At 41.7% G+C, this 15,789-nt stretch overlaps 1 protein-coding gene across 4 annotated transcripts in view; it reads left to right on the top strand.

Annotated features, from left to right (window-relative positions):
- The window catches only part of c2cd2.S (C2 calcium-dependent domain containing 2 S homeolog), a 30,551-nt gene continuing 14,762 nt past the window's right edge, over positions 1-15,789 (top strand). For 3 of the 4 annotated variants that reach the window (XM_018248938.2, XM_018248935.2, XM_018248939.2), the window contains exons 1-3: positions 1-118; positions 2,216-3,065; positions 15,690-15,788. In XM_018248938.2, coding sequence (XP_018104427.1) covers positions 2,817-3,065; positions 15,690-15,788 — 348 coding nt within the window. In that variant the 5' untranslated portion in view covers positions 1-118; positions 2,216-2,816. Of the gene's footprint in view, positions 119-282; positions 1,237-2,215; positions 3,066-15,689; position 15,789 lie in introns of those variants that run through there. The other variant, XM_018248936.2, reaches the window with a different exon arrangement.

The raw sequence follows: 15,789 nt of genomic DNA, 5'->3' as shown, positions 1-15,789 counted from the left end.
CCCCCTATGCAAATCACACCCACCAATGCCACGCCCCCATACACTCAGATTTCCTCCAGCCAGCACAGCTGCAGTGTGAGATGAGAGGCCTGGGAGCCGGGGGACTGCTGAGTCACAGGTAGGAGGAAGGAGAGGGGACGCAGGACAGTGGGTGACGGGGTGGGTGCCCAAGCTCCAGTGCCACTTGCACCCTGTATTGTGACTGCTGCAGCAGGGGAGGGCAGATCAGTGGAAGGGGAGGCACACAGTCTTGTTGGTGGGGGCACTATAAGGGAACAGTGGGAGGGTGACATTGAGCTGATCAGTTGGCTGCTTTGGAGCATCGCTGCCTTGGTTTAATTGGAGAGGAGAGAGATCCAATGTTCCTAGCGGAGGGGAAAGGAACCATCCTTGTACTTTATATGGATAGAAGGTTCATCTATGGGCACCCAGTGGCCCCTTTATACCCAGCTCAACCCAAACTGCCTGTCCTACAACTGGGTCATCAGAGAACTATGCACTATATACATTACTCTCGGGGTCTCATCCTGAGAACTGTAAGGGCTGAGTTCCTGTTTGTTCTGCAAACACAATGCACAAACTTCACATCTCAATGGGCTCCCCAGCCACCCCTGCTGTGTGATAGGGCTCTTTCACTTTTATTTAACCCTTTGTCAGCCCTGCGCCTCATGCAGGGAGCAGAGAGAATGCAAAGAGGACACTGAATGGCCCCCTACGGAGAACGCAGCAGCTGGCTACATACTTACCTCTACTGTAAATCAGTGCCAAGCTCAGCACTTTAGGGAATAATCAGCCCACATTGTGTTTCTCATTCTGCACTTGTGTTATTGCCCCTGCCCACCCACTCCTGACCCAGAAGGGGAGGAAAATACTTCTTTTGTTTTCAGCGGCAGGAAACAAACTTGTTTTATTATATTCTAGCAGCTAATAGCCATTGTTTCCTCCAGTACATGAAAGCTTCACATATCCTAATATAGAGAGCAAATGGGGACTGATACAGGACATTGGGAATAATTTAGCCTCTTGCATGTTATAGGTTAATCACAGTGTTACCTTTTTACTACACCTCCGGGTTCAATGGATCAGCACTGTGGTAAACCAGGATTAGTGATTACTGCAAAGAAACAATAACACTCACGGCCTCTCAAGAAGATGTGCCTGCCCTGCCCAGCTGCCTACAACTCCCAGCATCTCTGAATGACATGGAATTCTGGGAGTTTGTCTTTGGCCACGGCTGTAAGTTTGTAGGCAAGTGTAAAACCTTGAAGGGACTCTAAACTCAATCATAAAGGTGTCCCACTGCACCCCTAGTTATCTATCGAATGAAAAAAAACTTAATACACATAGAAACCAATTCACCAATGGGAATTCTACTGACCAAAAACTTCATTACAGATGCAAGAGAATCGTCCAATGAGAATGCTGATTCCCAGCGCTAGGTCAGCCATCCAGACCTACAGAGCTTATTGTGCTATTTTGGGGTCATTATATAACACTGGAATCAAACTTGGGTATAAAGGACAGACTTCTTCAGTGCTGGGGAACTGGACTTAAAGCTTCCAACTCCAGTTGCAGAAACAAATAACATGGAGCCAGATTTACACCCATCAGCTGGGATTCTCATTGGAGAATTTTCATTTGCATTTTAATTCTGGAGTAAAGTTTTTTTGTGCAATGTTGCTTTCAATATACAACCCTGATGTTGCTGGACTACAGTTCCCAGCATGCCTTAACTTTGATATGTTAAAGTATGCTGGGATTTGTAGTCCAGCAACAACTCAGTAAAGTGTGGTTGAGCAGTGCAGCAGGGTTTATTGTCTCTTTAAAGGGGAATCAACACTTAAGTAAATAGACTTTAGTAGATGTTTATTACTTTGCTTTCACACGTTATTATTATTTCTTACAATTGTTTACGTGTTTAGCCATTTTTAAGTTCCTCAGTCTAACATTTTTCTGGCTACACTCATGCTGTGAGTCATTGACAGACTTTCTCTGCTCTAATTGGCTGGTTCCAGAGTGAGTTACTCTGGTTATTTGCCTTGAGAACTTTTGAATGGCGAGACAGTAGGAATTAAGGTGGCCATAGACGCACTGATAATATTGTATGAAAACATTTTTTACGATATTTGGTGCGTGTATGGAAGGAAACAGTTCCCCTGTAACAATTGTAGCCAATTTCTTATAACTAGTATCACGTGCTTTCTGCTCATTTCAGTTCTGTTGCCGTTGTCCTCTTCAATCAAACTGAGACCAATGGGAATCTCCAGAGCTGAAGGAAGATGGTGTCTGTTTCCGAATGGCAGAAAATAACCGGCACTTGGAGGGTTCTACAGGCTCTTCCTGTTTATTTTTTACATTTCACTTTCGCCTTAAAGCCTTTGCAGGAAGAAAAGCTTGGATTGGACTCCCGGCGTCGTTGATGCCAGGGGCTTTCTAGCACTGCTCTTGCCAACTTCTGTGGCACGACATCCTTCCATTGCTCTGAGGAACAGTAATGCTGGGAACCTACCCAACCTTTCCTGAATTCGTACAACATTCCTCCCCTTGGTCTCGCTGGGAATATCTGCCCTGTGATACACTGTTTGTCTCATTCTTTGTGGGATATGGAGGAGCTCAGGAGGAAATTAATGTCGCCAGCCCCAAGGTCTGTATCCTGACATGATCTACACTTGTGTAGCCTGGGAACAATGAATTTTTTAACTTTTTCAAACGTCCACTACAAATTGGCCGGTGCCCAAAGGATTGTAATTGGGAGTTGTGTGGAATTACCCCTGTATTGACTATTTCTCTTGGCTCTTTCAACATTCTATCGAGTCATGCCGTGGCTTGGTGAAGCTCAGTGGTTTATATTGGTGTCTCTTTTTGTCGCTGCCCTGGTCACGCTTGGGGTTTACCTGTTCCAGTATGTTCTTGGCGGTATCTGGAGACGCAGAGGAAAATCTCTCTCTAAAACTCAAAGTGAAGCTGATTCACTTCTTTCTTGGATCCTGTCTTTGAACAGTTGGAGGAGCCAATGGCTGAATGCTTGGATAAGTGCCCTCAACGAGGAAGCTGGAAAAAGAGGAGTAAGTATTACTTGGAAAACTGTGGTTGGTTGTGCTGCATTTCTGTGTATAAACATAATTTATCATACATATAGGTCATAACTTGTTGTCCTAGACCAGGGGTCCCCAACTCTTACCCTTGAGCTACATTCAAATTTAAAATGAGTTGGGGAGCAAGACAAGCATGAAAAAAAAGTTCCCAGGTGCCAAATAAGGGCTATAATAGCCCCTATTGGACTGACAGTATGCCTGGTTTTTATGCAACCAAAACTTGCCTCCATGCCTGGAATTCAAAAAATAAGCACCTGCTTTGAGGCCACTGGGAGCAACATCCAAGGGGTTGGGGAGTAACATGTTGTTTGCATGCCACTGGTTGGGGATCAATGACCTAGACAATGGAAAATGCCTCTGTTCAGGCAATATGGCATCTTCTGCTTTATATATATATTTATATACTGTATATATGAGAGAGAGAGAGAGATGCTCACAAAAAGGTATGCCCTTATTTTCACAAGTTTGTTTGAAGAAGCAGCAAATCATTTTCTGTTTTTTCCTATGGTTTTATTTACATTGCTTTGATTGGCAACTGGATATGTGCCTTCATCCAATAACTCAAGACAATTTAACCTATGTATTTTATTACACTGGGCTGCTGTCCAAGCCTAGAGGTACAGGATCCCTATGACAATTGAGTCAAATAGTACCGTTTCCTTTTTAACAAACGTCCCCTTTAAGTAATAAAAATGCTCGGAAAATTGTTTCCTTGTATTTGTAGGAATCCTAGAGCGAGAGAGAGAGAGAGAGAGAGAAAGTTCCGTATTAGAATGGCTACAGTTATGTCATACATCTCTTTCAGTAGTTTAAGGTCATTTCTAGGTTAAATTCCTGTATTGTTATGTGCTTTTGCCATATTGAAAGCCCTTAGTTGTACTTCCAGTGATTCTGTAAAGACTTTCTTGTATCCAGACATAAGAATTTGCTCTTAAAATTTGATTCTTAATTAATAAAATGAAACGGCAGAAGTCGACGCACAAGTTCTACCTCTTTAAAGAGGAGTGAACGTCGTCTTGGCTTTGTAGGCTTTGTTTTGTTTTTTTAAATTTTATACCCCAAATAATTACCTTTTTTTTAAAAAAAAAAAGTTCTATTCTTTACTTATTTTTTTAGTGTACATGTTAAATGAATCCATTTGGCGTTCCCATTCACCTCTTTCTCCATAAGCCCTGTCACTATTTCACCAACTTGGTTGACCTTTTGCCAGCACATAATGTATCTCTATCCTTAAGCACATAATGTATCACTATGGATTAGCTGCCGTAAGAACAGCAACTAATGTATCAGTTTAACAGCTCAGAGTGTCAGTTTGGCTTCATCAGACAAGTCAGCTGGGTTGGTGGCTTAGATTCAGGCCTTTAAATACATTTTCAACCCAGGCCTGAGATTAGTTTAGTGCATCACTAAAGTCTATATTTTCTTAAAACGGTAAAGCCGAGGGTGATGGATCTTGTGCTCAGCAATATAGGTTGGAGACAGATGAAGCAGGCTTTCCTTTCCCTTTAAAAGTGGGGTGTGTTTTTTTTTTTTAATGGAAGGAAAAAGATATGTATCAGATTATGCAACAAATGTCTTTCAGTTCATTTAAGGCAAGGGCTGGGCCTCTCTCCGTCCAGCAGTTATTCCATTTCCCAAACCTCAGTGTCTCAGATACCAGGGCCCTTCTCTTATGCCCAACAGAAACAATCTCCCCATAGCTGGCAATAAGTGGTACAGACCTCCATTTCTTAAATGATCCCATTTATGCAGGAACAGCACAGGCGAGTGGGCCCTCCAGCACATTATAGAAGCGTCCCAGAGAAACTAGTTTCTAGGAATCAGGATGAAATACTGTTTGGGCTTTGCTAATTGTATAAATTGGGTATCTTTAGGCTCTGATTGGCTACATGTTAAAGGGGTGGTTCACCTGTAGGTTAGCTTTCAGTAAGTTATAGTACGGCTAATCTTAATCAACCTTTCAATTGGCCTTCATAATTGTTTTTTAATTATTTGCTTTTTTCATCTGACTCTTTCCAGCTTTCAAATGGATGGGTCGCTGACCCCATTTAAAAGACAAAAACTTTGCAAGGCTACAAATTTATTGTTATTGCTACTTTTTATTATTCACCTTTTTATTCAGACTCTGTCCTATTCATATTCCAGTCTCATATTCAAATCAGTTCATGGTTGCTAGGGCAGTTTGGACTCTAGCAACCAGATGGCTGAGACTGCAATCTGGAGAGCTGCTGAATAAAAAGCAAAATAACTCAAAAACCACAAATAATAAACATTAAAGGCAAATTGCCAATTGTCTAAGAATATAACTCTCTACATCACACAACTCCTTTAATTTAGTCATGTGAACATTCTAATACCTTATTGGGAGACAGGTCATACCATGCCAATAGTCCCATGCTCTAAATGACTATAGATTGGCTCAGCCATGTTAACATTGTATGCTCTGACTGTGCACTTGCTGGTTCTTTAGCTGTCTATACAAGGGGAGACATTGGCTAAAGGTGGCCATACACGGGCCGATAAAAGCTGCTGACAGACCAAGTCGGCAACTTATTGGCACGTGTATGGGGCCCCCCGACAGGCTTCCCCGATTGAGATCTGGCCGAAAGTCGGACAGATCTCGATCGGATGGGACAAAAAATCCTGTTGGATCGCGGCCGTTGGTTTCCGACTGTTACAGAGACTTTAATGAACATGCAGAGCATCAATATGGAGTGGCTGAGATTCTGTATGTACAACGTGAAATTAAAGCAAACAAAACCACAGTCATTTTCCTTCTAGAACAGAAATGATTGGCAGCTATGAGAAATACTTACACAAAAGGGAAAGTCACACCTACGAGAGGGGGTACACGGGCACTCTAGTCATTTTACTTTTTATGGCTTCTGTAAAACAGGAGTTCTGCAAGTCATTTACAAATTCACTACAAAGGGAATGTTTATAGCTGAGATTCTAGCTATCTGTATAACAGAACATTCTGTCCCAGTGGCTGCACAGATCCTATCTGATCCCCATTGGAAGCAGCAGTCCTGCCCTGCTTTATGGCTGAGATTCTAGCTATATATAACAGAGCATTCTATTACAGGGGTCAGATATCAGTTTTCAAACCTGTTTTACAAGACTGTAGCCTGTGGCCAAATAAGAGGTTTCTTAGGGGCATTTCCAAGCTGTTATATTCAATGGGGAGTGGCGAACATGTGGTTTGTCCTGCAACTCTTATCTTTTTGCTCTTTATTAGCCTTTACAGTGAGCCTTTTTACAATTTACAATTTTTATAAATCACGCTCTCACTTAGTCTATCTTTCCTATCTATTGCTACCTTTCATCTCTAAACTACTTGAGTACCTAGTCTACAACCTACTAACCTCATTCCTCTCTGACAAGAACCTGCTGGACCCCCTATAATCTGGTTTTAAGCCACAACACTCCACTGAAACTGCCCTGACCCGACTAACTAATGACCTTTTAACTGCTAAAGCCAACAATCATTTCTCACTACTAATACTGCTTGATCTCTCAGCTGCATTTGACACTGTAGATCACCCTCTCCTCCTCCAGTCCCTCCAGTCGCTTGGCCTTCGTGACACAGCCCTGTCCTGGTTCTCTTCTTATATCACCAATCGTTCCTTCAATGTCTCCTACAACGGAATAGCATTTTCTGGATGCCGCCAAAATTCTTATTCACTCCCTCGTCATATCACATCTAGACTACTGTAACTCTCTTTTAATTGGCTTTCCCCTCCAGAGACTGTCACCTCTCCAGTCCATAATGAACACTGCTGCGAGGCTCATACACCTCAGCAACCGTTCCTCCTCTGCCACACCATTCTGTTAATCCCTGCACTGGCTTCCACTACCTCTCAGAATTAAATTCAAATTAATGACCCTGACATTCAAAGGACTTCATAACTCTGCCCCACCCTACATCTCTGAACTCATCTCTATATACTCACCCAACCACCTATTACGCTCCTCTACTTACCTGCTACTCAACTCTTCTCTCATTACCTCCTCACATGCTCGCATTCAAGACTTTGCAACGGCTGCACCCCTCCTCTGGAACGCTCTCCCATGGTCTGTCCAACTTTCTCCTAACCTTTCTGCTTTCAAGAAATCTCTTAAAACACACTTCTTTCGAGAAGCCTACCCTCACTCTGCTTAACTACCAAACGCAACACCACATACAACACCACATTTCTCACCCACTTAATTCGATCTTGCCCACTCCCACACCTTGTGTATTACTTCCTTCCCTTTAGAGTGTAAGCTCTTTCTGCATAGGGCCTTCCTCACCTTTTGTACCGGTATTGATTGTGATGTATGTAACTCCATATGTTCTATGTATATAATTTCATGTGATTTAGTTGTATAATCACATTTACTTTACAGTGCTACGCAATATGTTGGCACTATATAAATACATGTTAATAATGATAAAATAATAATAATAATAATTCTGCCAGGTAAGTACTTTGCACTCATTCTGTCCAGTGTATCTAGCATCTCACTAAAATTATCTCAACCAGATACAGAGACACCCAGCGCAGCTTTGGGAGATCCCAGGAGGAACTAGAGTGGCATTGCTCCCTGGGTGGTATACGAGGCAGTGGTTCATGTGAATGTGGCCGTGTGAATGGCTTTGTTATATTCATACCCCGAAAACTTGTATACACAGTGTAGAATATCAGAGCAAGCAATAGATAGGGCTTCTCAATGGAACCCACAGAGGTGAGGGTCAGAGCTGAGCATAGAGGAGACACCAGCAAGCCCTGGGCCTTCCCTGGGGAATCACTGCCTTAACCACATTAATTAGTGCAAAATGATCAGGGCAGAGGGAAAGAGCCTGACATCCCTGATGTATGAAGATTTACCTAGAGTTAGATATCCAGCCTTTCGTCCCTCGTCTAATGCCAGCACGAGATCTATTCGCCACAAATCCCAGAATGTACTGGTTATACACAAAAAAAAAAAAGAAATATTGGGTCACAGATGTTATTTGGCTGCAGCCTTTTATATCACTATCAGAAAACAACTGCTTGGAATCCCCTTTGCCCAGAGACATTGAGCTCTGGGGACCCAGTCGATATCTAGGGCCCCCACCCAAACCTGCATCTGATTGTGCGTTGGTTTCCCATGCTCCTCGTTCCTTTATCTGTCTCTCTTGCTCTTTGTATTTAGAACTCTAAAAATATATCATATCTATTTATAATAAAAACAAGGTTCCCGGTTACTTTCCCTTCTTAGGAATGCTCAGTAAAGCATGTACAGTGCACGCCATAGTTTATACGAGCTCTTCCTCATATCCAGGTTTTGCCTTCACTGATTCATTTATACCATGTGAAACAGAATGCCTGAACCTCGAGATGAGTAATGGGGTCCAAAAAATCAAATTCTGCTGAGCCGCTAGATTTTTCCCGCAGTCGATGATGTCAGAGGCCAACACACGCCATCATAATGACAGATCTCTAAACACTTCTCTGCGCTATTTTTATATGCTACTAAAAGGCTTTTATTTAACGGGAAAGATCCCGATGCAGAATGAATTTAAATGAGGCACTTAATGGGCTTTGTATCATTACTGAGCTCATTCAAAAACTGCACTGACAGTGTGATGGCCGCGCCACACTCTCTTCGAAGAGCAGGCTGCATGGAGGAGATAAGTGGGATGTTACAGAGAAAAACTGAGAATGGCCATCATTTCCCCTCTAAGATACAGCACATGAAACCCCTCAGCCTTTTGTAGGAAATGTCCATTTGAAATAGGAAGGCAGAGTTTGTCATTTGTCATCAAGCTCCTCCGTGACTGAGCGATTGTTTGCTCTGCGACTCTCTGGCTCCGGCCCAAACAGCTGCTCAGCCAAGTGTTAGGCTAAGACAGCTGTGCTTGTGCGTGCCGTGGTCCTACTGCCCGTAACCCGGGAAAGGAGAACATGGTATTTGGGACTGATAACATTTCTGATTGTGGTGTTTTTGGTATAAATTTTAAAAGAGAGGCCTTTCAAACAAGGAGGCAAAAAGTGCAAAAGCCTTTGTTTAACAGATAGCTAGAATTTCAGCCATAAAGCAGGGCAGAACTGCTGCTTCCAATGGGGATCAGATGGGATCTGTGCAGCCACTGGGAGAGAATGCTCTGTTATACAGATAGCTAGAATCTCAGCCATAAAGCAGGGCAGGACTGCTGCTTCCAATGGGGATCAGATAAGATCTGTGCAGCCACTGGGAGAGAATGCTCTGTTATACAGATAGCTAGAATCTCAGCCATAAAGCAGGGCAGGACTGCTGCTTACAACGGGGATCAGATAAGATCTGTGCAGCCACTGGGACAGAATGTTCTGTTATACAGATAGTTAGAATCTCAGCTGCCATAAAGCAGGGCAGGACTGCTGTTTCCAATTGGGATCAGATAGGATATGTGCAGCCACTGAGATATAATACTATGTTATACAGATAGTTAGAATCTCAGCTGCCATAAAGCAGGGCAGGACTGCTGCTTACAATGGGGATCAGAGAATGCTGTTATAAAGCTAGAATGTTAAATGACTGTATTTTACAAAATGTCCCACATTGTTTCAGGAACAGTTCCAAACACTGGCATAATACTGCCCCTTTAATCTCACCTTGTGCTTTGGGTATTGTTCTTTTCTAATTTCAGGAACAAAGATCCTGCTTTATCTGGGTTCTCTGTTCACCTGAGATGAGAAATGGAACACACACATAATCAGTTCAGCATGTGATGCTCCAGGGCCCTCGAGCTCAATGTGCTGTGAATAGACATTGTTCTGCTAATGGGGGCTGTGCCTTTGCTCAGTCCCAGGGTGGATGTGCACGTGCCAGAATATTCAGGTGCATAACCTACATATTTCCCTTTCTTAGGGCCGACACAGGATTCACGTGTACAAACAACGGCATTTTACCCCAATTTAAACTTTCTGTGCAATCGCTGCATTTTCTGTGCTCCACATCTGCTTATGGGCTGCACCATGTACCAAATATAAATCCACAGATAATACCTTTCTTATTGTTATTATTATACAGGTATTGGATCCGTTATCAGGAAGCCTGTTATCCGAATTACACAAAGGCCATCTCCCATAGACTCCATTACTGTATAATCAAATAATTAAATTTAAAAGAAAAAAAAAAATCCTTTTTCTCTGTTATAATAAAACAGTAGCTTGTACTTGATCCCAACTAAGATATAATTAATCCTTATTGGAAGCAAAACCAGTTTATAGGGTTTATTTAATGATTTATGATTTTCTAGTAGACTTACTATATGAATAATATAATATAATATTAATATTAGGTATGAAGATCCAAATTACAGAAAGATCCATTATCCGGAAAACCTCAGGTCCCATGCCTGTACATTTATTTTATTATTTCTAGTGCCTGGTTTCCCATGATCTCACTTCAGCCATCGGTGGATGCAGTGAGATATACTTCAGCACTAGCTGGGCACTGGGATGTTTCTGGGTTGCCGAAAAGGTCCAAGGCAACATGAACATTAAAGGAACAGTTATACCAAAAATGAAAATGTTTTAAAGTAATAAAAATTTAACGTACTGTTGCCCTGCACTGGTACAACTGGTGTGTTGGCTTCATAAACTTTACTATAGTTTATATAAACAAGCTGCTGTGTAGCCATGGGGTCAGCCATTCAAGCACAGGATACACAGTAGATAACAGATAAGTACTACTATAGTTTATATAAATAAGCTGCTGTGTAGCCATGTGGGCAGCCATTCAAGCACAGGATACACAGTAGATAACAGATAAGTACTACTATAGTTTATATAAACAAGCTGCTGTGTAGCCATGGGGGCAGCCATTCAAGCACAGGATACACAGTAGATAACAGATAAGTACTACTATAGTTTATATAAATAAGCTGTTGTGTAGCCATGGGGGCAGCCATTCAAGCACAGGATACACAGCAGATAACAGATAAGCTCTGTAGTATACAATGGGATTCTTCAGAACTTATCTGTTTTCTACTGTATATCCTGTGCTTGAATGGCTGCCCCCATGGCTACACAGCAGCTTGTTTATATAAACTATAGTAGTACTTATCTGTTATCTACTGTGTATCCTGTGCTTGAATGGCTGCCCCCATGGCTACACAGCAGCTTGTTTATATCAACTATAGTTACTGTATTTTTCTGAAGCAAACATACCAGTTTTACCAGTACAGGAAAACATTACATAATACTGCCATTTTTTTTTTTAAAACACTTCCTTTTTTTTGTGTTACTGTTCCTTTAAGAGCAGTGCTCAGTGTCTTACTGGGGAATCTTGGGTCCACTAGGAGGCCATCACCCCAAGGATCTCCATCCCTGTAGAGTACCTCTTCTTGCTGCTTTTGCTGAGTGCTGCAAAAATGCTCCTGTTCTACCAGTATTTCTACACCTCGATAGTTCTACCCTTGGGTCAAACTCTAGACATTTTGGGGACCTGTGGGTAAACATATTGTGAATCAGATAGTGAGTCCAAACAAATAAAATAATGCATGTTGCAGTACAAAGCTCAGTGCCAGTCCATTCATTTAGGCCTGTGCAGGTCTCCAATCTGCTTGCTGTGCTACTAGATGTCAGAACATGACGGATGATAGGAAAGCTTCATAGTGTTGCTGAACTGTATCTTCCACAACAGAAGAAAACACTGTCAGCCTGGAAAAATAATTAGGATCTCCGCAGGAAGAAGCCACAGGATGTGTTCATTGTAGCATAAAGCAGAGACAAACCTTGGGAGGCCCAGGAGGATCACCACCCTTGCACATTGTGACGTCACTCCCCCCAGGCATTTGTGTAGCTCTCATGGAACTGCTGCAGGGAAAGAATTCATAGAATGTTTCTATTGATGGGCCAGGCAGCTGTCTCCTAAATACACACTCACAGATCCTAATCTGGCAATGCCTGAGCCCGGCTCATTCCTAGTGAAACTTACCTACCGCATATTCCATCTGATAAAAGACAACTGTTTTCATCTTGAATAACTACACACCTTGTCATTCCAAAGTGAAGGGTTTTAATGGGTATATTTGTAAGTGCCTCCTGATGAAAAAGTGGAGAATTCATTTTAATATTTCACCATTTTGTATGTTCTGAATGACCCATGTGCCACACCCATTGCATACAGCACTACCCAACGCTCCCAATTTGCCCCTAAGGCAAAAGACATGGGACGAAGTATAAAGGGCAAGAAAATTTACACTTAACACCCTGCGCCGTCATGACGCATGTGCCCTACCTGCTGCCTGTGTCTCAGTCTTACAGATAAGGAGGTGATCATTATGCAGATAACAGAAGTAGAATGAGAATATGATTAAATACATTAGACAGCTCCCACAATTGCTCTGCAGAATTGAGGAGAGGGGTGAAATGTAAAATAAATCATTTGGCAGGCAGTTTTTGTGCTCTGGGTTTCAGCCGCTAAGTGAGTAGCGAAGTGTTAATAGTTTTTACTAATCCCAGCGTCCCAGTGAAATATAATGTATAAATGTTCTGTATTAATAATAGAGGTTTTTACAAGGGCTCTGACAGTTTACAGTGTGTGTGAAGAATAATCAGGATTCAGTTTTGGGGATGGAATGTCTGCACTGGGGAATGCAAGGAATCTCCAGATATGGCAGCTTTTAGCTCTGTTAAAAGGGTGGCTCACCTTTAAATTAAAGGAACAATAAGACCAAAAAATGAAGGTGTATTAAAGTAATTACAATTTAATGTACGGTTACCCTGCACTAGTGAAAGTTCTGTGTTTGCTTCAGAAACGTTTCTATAGTTTATATAAACAAGCTGCTGTGTAGCCATGGGGGCAGCCATTCAAGCACATGATACACAGTAGATAACAGATAAGTACTACTATAGTTTATATAAACAAGCTGCTGTGTAGCCATGGGGCAGCCATTCAAGCACAGGGTACACAGTAGATAACAGATAAGTACTACTATAGTTTATATAAACAAGCTGCTGTGTAGCCATGGGGGCAGTCATTCAAGCACAGGATACACAGTAGATAACAGATTAGTACTACTATAGTTTATATAAACAAGCTGTTGTGTAGCCATGGGGGGCAGCGATTCAAGCACAGGATACACAGTAGATAACAGATAAGTGCTACTATAGTTTATATAAACAAGCTGCTGTGTAGCCATGGGGGCAGCCATTCAAGCACATGATACACAGTAGATAACAGATAAGTACTACTATAGTTTATATAAACAAGCTGTTGTGTAGCCATGGGGGGCAGCGATTCAAGCACAGGATACACAGTAGATAACAGATAAGTACTACTATAGTTTATATAAACAAGCTGTTGTGTAGCCATGGGGGCAGCGATTCAAGCACAGGATACACAGTAGATAACAGATAAGTACTACTATAGTTTATATAAACAAGCTGCTTTGTAGCCATATGGGCAGCCTTTCAAGCACAGTATACTAAATAAAAAACTAAATAACTAAAAAAAGACAAATAATGAAAAAACAAAACTCACTACAAATTGTCTCAGAATATCACTTTCTACATCATACTAAAATTTTATTTGAAGGTGAACAACCCCTTTAATATCCCCAGTTAGCAGCAAAATTACTAGCATCAAAGATTATCCAACAGTAAAAGCCCTTACCCCTCCAACACCATCCTGTAGATAGGTGCTTACATGCCCTAGGCTTACCAACCTTACACTTAAAACTTATGCAGGGGTTGCTTGGTGGAGTGGAGAGGAGCTGGGTTAGATGGAGAGCAATACTATACCTTGGAAGTGTAACTGGGTGTATCGGAGGAGTAACTGGGTGGGCTGGGGCATACCAAGAGAGGGACCAAGATACCAAGAAAGGCAATGTAGGCAATGGCAGGTAGTTGTCCATTATCAATAGAAGGGCAGGACATTGGGCCCTGTAGGTTATCTCTGTGCAAATGTTGTACAGTGAGAAAAAAGGCAGTTTTATCCCCAAAGTTGGTGCTGTAAAGGAAATCTGTAAGTGACTTAATTAAGGGTTTATCCTAGTTTTGGCAACAAACTAAACACTATAAATTCCCCCTGATGCTACAATAGAAGTTGGCTTTGTATGGAAGCAGAATGTTGGAACTCTGACAAACCGGCGCTTAGAAAGTTCCCCTGTTTTTCTTGGCCGTGCACTCTTTAATAATGTGGGAAAGTGAATTCATTGACATTACTCGGTCTTTAGAGCAATAGCCAGGGTTTGCATAGAGCTGAATGTGTCTGGCTGGGAATAAGGTACGGTTGGTTGGAAATGCAAATAGTTATACTGATGTGATTCTCAACCTTCAAGTCTTCAAAATTTTGTAGCTTTCCCTAACTGGCCCATTGTTTCCATTACTGGAGCTCTGATGCAGTCTGGGGGCAATACAAATCTCTTGGAGGGGCTCACAGGCCTCCAGTTGGACAACCTTCTTCTAGCTAATCAATTATGAGAACATTTATTTTTTATCTGTAACCATTCAGAACACATAAACCATTAATGGTTCTGGAACAACCAATCAAAATGTTCTGAAGGCTAGACCAACTAGCTAATAGAACCTTAGATCATACAAAGAGTTCTCTTTTAAGGGTGAAGACACACAGAGCTACTAGTAGCTCTGTACAGGACTGGATTCTATAGACAATATCAGCATAAGGACATTTGTAGAGCTAGACCTGCCTGTGGATAGTGAGAACATAACACTGGAACTACAAAATCTCCCTGTTATCTCTACTTCTGTGTTACACTACCCATTTGGAGACTCCAATAATGGTGCAACACTAACTTATGAGTTCCAGGTGAATTAGGACCATGTATTCGCTGCTATGAGCATGGCCAGGGCTGATTGTGGTTATGTTGGGAGGTATATATCCCCACTGGTCTTGCCACACCTTACCCATTTTCTAGGAATCACAATGTTCAGGAATGACCCACAAGGTCCGTTCAAGACAGAAGATTAAGCATATATATATATATGGCTGAAAAGATAATTCTCTAGCAGATTCTCCAAAACCAACTCTAAACTCCAGTTAACTTGTGCAATGGAATATTTTTAGAGAATTTTTTTCAATCATGCTTAGCTAATATATTTACTGGTATTGAATCCATTATCCAGAAACCCGTTATCCAAAAAGCTCTGAATTACAGGAAGGCCATCTCCCATAGACTCTATTACAGTCAATACAATGATTTCCTTTTTCTCTGTAATAATAAAACAGTACCTTGTACTTGATTCCAACTAAGATACAGTTCATCCTTGTTGGAGGCAAAGGACAAAGCAATCCTATTGGGTTTATTTAATATCTAAATTATTTTCAAGTAGACTTAAGGTATGGAGATCCAAAAACATTCCCTATCCAGAAAACCCCACGTCTCGAGTATTCTGGATAACAGGTCCCATACCTGTATATGCTTATAGCAAGAGCCGCTCAAGGTTCCTGTCAGGTTGATGTGCACCAATTCTCCATCTTGTTCTGCCAATTATACTACATGGCAATGTAAATAAGTTGGTAATATATAAATCACAGTTGAGTCCATGTATTTTAATTAGGGCAAGATAATGGCTGTATGTGCATGTGGGCCCATCTAAATTCAGGTCTCTGCCGTTCCAGGGGACCCTTCGGCTGTCTTTTGAGGATGACAATGGGCAACATCCCTTGGAGCTGTCTGTGAAAGAAGTAAAGAGCGTTGTGAAATCAGACAAAGAGAAGG

The sequence above is a fragment of the Xenopus laevis genome, chromosome 2S (assembly GCF_017654675.1).
Source record: "Xenopus laevis strain J_2021 chromosome 2S, Xenopus_laevis_v10.1, whole genome shotgun sequence".
In the NCBI taxonomy this organism is placed as follows: Eukaryota; Metazoa; Chordata; class Amphibia; order Anura; family Pipidae; genus Xenopus; species Xenopus laevis.
This window is presented reverse-complemented; position numbering and strand designations above follow the sequence as displayed.